The sequence below is a fragment of the Etheostoma cragini genome, chromosome 3 (genome assembly GCF_013103735.1).
Source record: "Etheostoma cragini isolate CJK2018 chromosome 3, CSU_Ecrag_1.0, whole genome shotgun sequence".
Taxonomy (NCBI): domain Eukaryota; kingdom Metazoa; phylum Chordata; class Actinopteri; order Perciformes; family Percidae; genus Etheostoma; species Etheostoma cragini.
The window spans coordinates 3,662,482-3,670,273 of record NC_048409.1 but is presented as its reverse complement, the minus strand read 5'-3'; the positions used below and the strand labels follow the sequence as shown (position 1 = coordinate 3,670,273).

Here is a 7,792-nt window from a genome sequence, read left to right as displayed (position 1 = left end):
AGATGTGACAAACAGATTCGCCCGGAAGATACTTTTTTAGACTCATTAGACTAGGAAAAGACACCTGTGCCATTCAAAATATCATATCTGACATTTATTGACCACACTTGACCCTAGGTCATTCCTTTCTTACAATAGGGGCGGCAGACAGAACTTACCTGTCCACGTAAAACAAGCGCGTAAACTTTCAGCTGAGCCTTAGACCCCCTCTTGAGAATGGATCACACACACACACACACACGCAGGTGTATAGACATGATGGGTTATTGTTGGCTTGTTTGGTTTTCCAATTAGAAGCCTGTCAATACAACCACTGTAATGATGCTCCTTCCGTTTAGAGTCCAATACACATTAAGCATGTGCTTCAATAATTAGGCCCACTTGAGGGAGCTTTAATGCCAGGATGATCAATGTCAAATTATTTTTTCCAACTCATTTATCAACCACCAGTGTCCTTCCTCAGCACCTCATCCTTTTCGCCAAAACAATACAGGAAGTACATGATTTCTCAAAGTGTTATTGGAGACAAAGGTCACGTCTTGAGTTAAAATAACAAAAGGCCTGTATAGGTTGGATTCTAGGTTGTTGGTTGTTTTTTTTTAAAGGAAGGATTTAGCCAATGTTCAACTAAGAGACAGGAGCCGAGGATGACATGGCCACAGGTTTCTATTACCATACAGGAGCCCTCTGTGTGGCTCAGAGTTGCCATTCCGATGACATATTGGAAAACTTGGGGACTGCAGGCCTGCACGGTTCGCACACATCGCCATCTGCCTGCTGCCTGGGTAACTTCAGTGCTTTGCAGCCAAATAGCCTATGCATTCTGCAGCCGTTTAGCAGTGGGTTTGGTTCTGTACAGTGAACACACTTTCCAATCATTTCTCACTCATTTGCACATCTTGTTGCAAAACACAAACCACGCCATGGGATCGATCCATCCATTTACGCATGAATCAAGTCTGTGTAATTAGAATAATAAAACATACACACACACACATACACACACACACTCACACACACTGTGAAGCAGGGAAGTGATGATAGAAAACACTATGTGTTGGATGATTCTGCGTCTTACCTTGGATGTGCAGCGCTAGCAGGAGTATCCAAATCCCCACACACATCGCCATGGCACCTCAACTATCCGTCGGATCTCGTTTGATAACCTGAGGGGTGGATGAACAGGGGGGGCTCACTCGAGACGACAAAGAGCAAGCATGCAACTTGTGCAAATCCCACTTTGGTTCCAAACTAGTCGTAGTCCCTCACTGAGCTGTAGGAGACTTTCGCAAAACTAGAGGATCGGCGTTGCGCTTCTCCGTGCCAAAGCATCCAATTTCACGTCTGCGACGATTTCTTGGCTGGCTGGCAGAGTTTTGCTCTAACTAGAAACCTAGCCCCGGGTCCGGTGAAATGAAAAATGAGATCCAAGCGGTTGCAGATTGGACCGGTTTAGGTGATGGGAGTCTTTTGAGTAAAAGCAGGCGAGGATAGAATGACAGTTGGGTTCTTATCAAAGCAGGTATTGGAGTTTAGGCATGTAGCCTTTGTTGCTCCATGCATCCAGCGTCCGCTGCGGCTGCACGACTCTCTCCCTCCGCACAGGCTCAGGGATCAGTGGTAAAGTGGGCGGGAGGTCCTCGATCGATCCTGCGAAACTGGGAAGTTACCAACACTTGGAGACTTCCTTCAGGGAAATGTCGCCTTTTTTTTAAAAATACACAAGGAACGTAACAGCTGATCTGCTGGCACCTTCCCTGTTTTGAGTTCCGTAAGTTCCCGGTGCTCCCTGTGTGCAGCGGTAGAGATCAGCACACTACCAGGCCGGTGAAGTTGTTGAAAACTCTCTGGGAATGGTGGGATGGATGCGCCCCCCCCCCCTCGATTTTGTATTGTTTATGAAATACAGTGTAGCTTTATCCCGCTATGCGCACAGCCCCGCTGATCTGCCAGTGCCTCCACATACAGTGTGTTGTGTTGCCGACTATCGCTGAGGCTTTGGGAGAGATCGGGATCGGGTGACGTTGTGCAAGGGAGGAGTCTGCAGTGTAGCATCGCCTGGAAAAAAAACTCCAGCAGCAGCAGCAGCAGCCTGGTTGGTGGTAGCCCCCTAGGAAGTGAGTCTCAAACTTTTTCTTGAACCCAAAGGGTCTTTAAAATGGCTCCTTGGAGCAGGAGGTTATACAGTTTTGCGCAAATGGGGAATCCGATATAGATCCGTCGAAGACACGGGGCGGGGATGCGGGAGAGGACATGACAGAGTACAATCATGCCCTGGTGAAATGATGCACTCTTATTTTGAAACCCTTACAAAGGACCCTTTGAAACTGGCCAATGAGATTCGAGGATATTTTTCTTTTATTACTTAATTTGTCCCGTTTTCTCCCACAAAGAACTGCTCAAAATACAATTTAATAATGTAAACTAAAAAAACTAAAAGGACATTGAACTAATCTTATTGATATCCACTGACCAAAAGAGCAGCATATCACAGTTTGGTAAATAAGTGAGAAAGTGTAGTGTGTAGTTTCATAATACAGGGCGCTGTTAGGTGTCCCATTAATAACCCCTGCTGAACCCCAGACTTCATGTGAACCACAAGTGTAACAAACATGTCAGGGTGGGGCAGTGACAGCTAAAATATGAGCCTTAGCTACATGTTCTCATAGTGAGGTTACGTTTTGGCAATAAAAAAAAAAGGAAGCAACACTGGATGATGATCTTAGGGAGAAGAAAATGACTTTTCTCTGTCATCTTCAATATATGAGTTTTTGTGAATGGGGTCTGTTTTACCTCATGAACCAGCTGTGTGTAGCTTACTAGCCATCATCCTTCCTCCCTCCCTTCCTTCCTCCCTTCCTCCCTTCCTTCCATCCTTCCTCCCTGAACCAATTAATCCTTTTTCTCCAGAAGCAACCAAACAGGATCAGGCCTGCGGAGGAAGTACTTTGAAATGAATGGCAGGATGAATGTGTTAACACTTCCCTCTTGTGGACAGTGGATCTTTAGATAACTACAATCATTTTGAGATAATATAGCCTATATTAATCCCACACCGGGGAAATTCCTATGCTACAGCAGCTCAAAGATAAAATGCACACACATCAGAATAATACAAATGTAGACATAGGCGAAAACACATACATTAATTATAAGAAATAGAACAAAGTTAGGTATAATAATAATAGTAGTAAATCAAACATATTTACACATAAACCACCTTCTATAAAGAGACAGAACATAAACACAGATGTCCAGATTAGAAAGGTGCGGATGAATAGAAATGAAATATTGCTCAGTTGTAGTTGTCACAGAGTAATAAATAATAAAGCGTAGTGCAGAATATTGTCCAGTGACGGCTCATATTGTACAAAATAGCTAGCAGTGCTACATTGTGATGTTGTATAAAAGAGAGAGTAACTAGGTATATGACCCCCCAACTGATCATGCTCATTCAAATTTTGCATTTATAGAAACAGATTCTCCTTTTATTTGGCTCGTGAACACCTTTCACTACAAGACCAGTGTTTTGACCACTCAGTTTCTGGTGAAACACAAACGAGGACATGTGTTGTCTTCCCATCTTGAATTAGAAAATCAACACATTCGTTGACACTTTTTAATCAATGTTTGTAACTTTTACATACGTTTGTTTCCATATTTTTCAATGTCTGTCACTTGTTTTGACGTTTAACGTTACATAACACTAATTCAATGACTTTAGTTTTAAGGTTATTTTTTTAATTTATGGTCAATAAAGCTAATTTTTTGAAAATTATTATAATTTTAGAGTTCCCAAAGCAGAAATTAATCTTTAGGCTAAAATGAAAGGAATGCATGTTGATGGATAATCACAGACTGGAATATGTCAACTTTTACTCAATACCTTTTCAAAACAACGTCAATGTTTTTTTCAAATGCTATAAAATTGAATGAGACAGCCCAAAATTAATGAAAGTAGAGATTTGTACTTGCCAAAGAGAGTTGCGTGTAATAAATCATGCTATTTTGGGGAATTAAAAAGAACATTGATATAGAAAAATGGGTCCAATTGACCCAAGGACAATATGAGGACATGAGTCACCTGAACACATCACAGTGCAAATCTTTCAGTTAAGATATTTTACCATTCACTTAGTCCAAGACCAGAAAATCAAGATACATGTTTCAAAATGACTCTGTGAAGTGCTTAATATGATCTGTTTGCTTCACTGTTTTCACATTACAGTGGGGAAAAATTGGTCATTACCCATCAAATTCAACAACAAGCTATTTCCATAATTCCTATCCCATAATCAGAAGTGTGCTCATTGAAGATGTCTTCCCAAATCATCCATTTGAGAAACAAACTTGTATTGCAACATAACTGTAAGGTTTTGTCTAACTAACCCTCAGAGACCTAAGGTCATTTTTAAAAAATTTCATTGTCCGTCTGTTTTTTTTTTTCTAAACAAAGATTGCAGAAAATCAACCCTGTTGTCTACAGTCGAGATATGAACATCATTTCTTTCTGGACAAGGAGATAAATTATGGACGTCTAGTGGATAAATCTTGGATGCAACAGTTTGGATTTAATGCTCAATGACCCAGAAAAAGGCCCAAGGTCCAGACTGGATAGCAAATCACCTGTTGAGGCTAGAAAGACCCCGAAGAGACCTCCGGGAGCGCTAGCTCGTTAGCTGTTAGCTGCAACAATTGGTACGTTTCTATCCTTTATGGTTATTAAATGATTGAAATATGTATCAGAGGTGCCCTTTAGGATCATATGAGATCCCTTCGGCTGCAGAGGGTTAAATACTGGTAAATGTACTGTAATCATTGCAGTGGCCCTGATGGTTTGAGCACTACTGTAAGTTGCCAACACTAAGGTTGAGGGTTCAAATCCCACAGAGGACATGAAAGATCTCACACCTCAGCGTGGTGTTTATTAAGTTTTGCATTGGGTTATATCAGGCAAAATACACAACTATACCTACGGTATCTTATGCAAATTTTTCGTTGACCATCATTTAACAATGACCATAGTGTTATCAAAAAGTATTTTAACAATAGAGAAGAAAATCACCAAATTTATGCATGTACTTTGCATGACTGTACTTTGTTTCAATGTGAAATTGGTCTTTCCAGATTTTTTTTGTACACAGTTAATGTCAGATGTACTTGAGTTGTAAAAAGTGGTACTTCTTGATGATGTGTCTGTTTTTTTGTAGTTAAAATACTGAAATGTGACCACATACTTGTGAGAATTGTACAATAAACTCAAACAAAAAAACTGTAAAATAGAACAGCAGTCAGAGAAATTAATTATCAAAAAAAAACATTTTCGGCAAAACATCCGCTTGGAGCCGCAAGACATAGTTGAGCCTCACAGTCTATTTAGTCTAAATTAACCTTTCAATATTATAAGTACTAGTTCTAAATGAGCATTCATTAATATGGGGATGTTTGATGCCATCTTTATTGCCCATGTCTTTGTCTAGAGGGGCAAAGTTCAGAGGCGCCAGGCCCTAGGGATAGGCTATAGGATGCATGCACCATGATGCATATTTTAGTTGTATGAAATGTTATGTAAATGGCTCATAAGAAAAACTATTGGCTTACAACAATGATACATGAAAGTTGAAATGTTAAGAATCTCCATATAATTGTTTGTCAAAGCTAAAGGAAGCCAATGGAGAGGGGCTAAGGAGCCGCAGGTGGCAGACCACTGAAATGGACAAAGACCATCATGCTTATTATCGCAGAGTCCATTGTGGTGTTGGAGCTTGCAGGCATGCACATGGCCAATATCCTGTCTTTGGTGATGATTCATTATCAGCACCACAGAATCATCTTCAAGACAGCAAGAGGAATCACCTGGCATGACAAAACAGCAGCGGGCTAATTGGTAATTAGGGTCAGTGTAGTGTTGGGCACAGCAACATAAACATGCTGTAAAAAGAGGAAAACCACTAGGTGAAGGATGTGCGATTAATAAACATGTCCGCAATCCTGTTAAACACATTTAAGCCAGACGAGTACATCCGTGCTGGGAGCATTCAGATAAACTCTGCTCAGACCTGACATTTTGTTTTGTCCAATACAAAGCTGCAAATGGCTGCTGCTTGAAATCCTGCATGCTTATCCCAAAGAAGTGGTTTTAACTAAAGGGAATTATGTCAACTGAATGTAGTCCGCAGCTGAAATGTATTGACAAGGCACACATGGGAAGAGGACATTAATGGGTGTCATGCAAGATAGCAGGAGTATTTCCAGGTTTATGAATAAAGTATACAGTATAAATTCATAATGTCAATTTTACACTCCGTTTTACCTTTCATATGATAATCACTTTGCTTTATATACCGTGAGAGGTCAGCGCGGAAGCCGCCTGCGGGTATTAAGAAATGGGTAGATTCATAAAATTTGGACGGCAGGATAGGAACATGAAATCCTCTCTTTCTTTACTTTTCAAACGTCTCTATTTTAAAGAAAAAGATTTATCATACAATTCAATTTTAGCCAAATCAAAAATATAAAATAAACAGCTTAAAGTGCTACAACATTGTGTCGTCTTCCCGTCAAAATTGAAAATCAACACTTTTATTGAGGCTTTTTTATCAATGTTTTTAACTTTTACTTAAATTTTTGCCTCTTTTTTCAACACTTTTGTTGCTTTTTTCAATGTTTGCCACTTTTTTGGATGTTTTCAACACTACGTAACACTAACTGGAATTTATGGTCAATAAACCTCATTTATAGGAAATTCTATCTAGTGTTTGAGTTAGAAAAGCAGAAACTAGGAATTATTTGGACTATAATTAAAGGAAAGTATGCTGATGGATAATCACAATCTGGGATATGTCAACTTTTACTAATACTATTTCAAAACCATTGCAAGAATTTTCTCCAAATGCTATAAAATTGAGTAAGACCCCAATATTAATGGAAGTAGAGATTTGTACTTGCCAAAGAGCGTTGTGTGGAATCAATCATGTTATTTTTGGTATTTAAAAAGAACATTGATATAGGATAACAGGTCAATTTGACCTGAGGACAACATGAGGGTTAACACAATGCAAAGCAAAACAAGACAAGTAACAATACAAAACGGTGGCAAGACCAGCACCAGGTTGACCCCGAAAATCCTTTCTTACAAGGATTAATACCTGAAATTTGCTTCCGAGCAAGGCACTCAACACGTACAGTGGCTGCTCCAATGGCAGAAACCCTTTGGTCACCAGTGGTTTCACGCATTAAGTAGAGTTAAGCTCGCCTGACTAAAAGCTTCCGAGTCCAGCCAAACTTCTTGTAACACATGGTGGCTTAAAAGCACACCAGGTCTGCCCCTTACCTCCGGTGCATTTCCTCCGATGCCCCGTGCTTTGAGTGGCCGAGGTTATGATTGATTTTAAGGCAGGCTGATAAAATCCGATACACTCGGACTGAACTAGAGCTTGTGCCAGAGCCCAAGGCTGGGTCTGAGCCACAGGGGAGATGTAGGAACTGTTCTGCATAAGGAATATTTAGAGGTGCGTAAGGTAAAGCAGAGATGGCTAAATGGTAGGTTACGCCCTATAACACATGAAGGGTTATCTGATTAATCCATCAATGTCAAATAAATGGCGATGATGCATTTCACTGCCGCGGGAATGTAATTCATATATTGCTGATGACAGTATTGCTAATGTGTAGTGTAAGAAAAACAGAGACAGTGATGCACAATGAGTTAGATGCTTTATTTTAATTTCCACAAGAAATGCAGATGTAAATGCTGAATCATATTTCGAACATTATTTTACCTGTAAAGAAG

General features: G+C 40.1%; 1 protein-coding gene across 7 annotated transcripts in view; it reads right to left on the bottom strand.

Moving 5' to 3' along the window:
* Nucleotides 1–2,031, bottom strand: part of nectin1b (nectin cell adhesion molecule 1b) — a 190,257-nt gene extending 188,226 nt beyond the window's left edge. For 3 of the 7 annotated variants that reach the window (XR_004655939.1, XM_034866633.1, XM_034866634.1), the window contains exon 1: nt 1,079–2,030. Coding sequence is in view for 6 of the 7 variants with exons in the window: in XM_034866633.1 (XP_034722524.1) it covers nt 1,079–1,130 (52 nt within the window). In the remaining variant the exon portion in view is untranslated. Of the gene's footprint in view, nt 1–1,078 lie in introns of all 7 variants that reach the window. The other 4 variants (XM_034866636.1, XM_034866635.1, XM_034866638.1 and 1 more) reach the window with 2 other exon arrangements.
* Nucleotides 2,032–7,792: the final 5,761 nt, after the last annotated feature.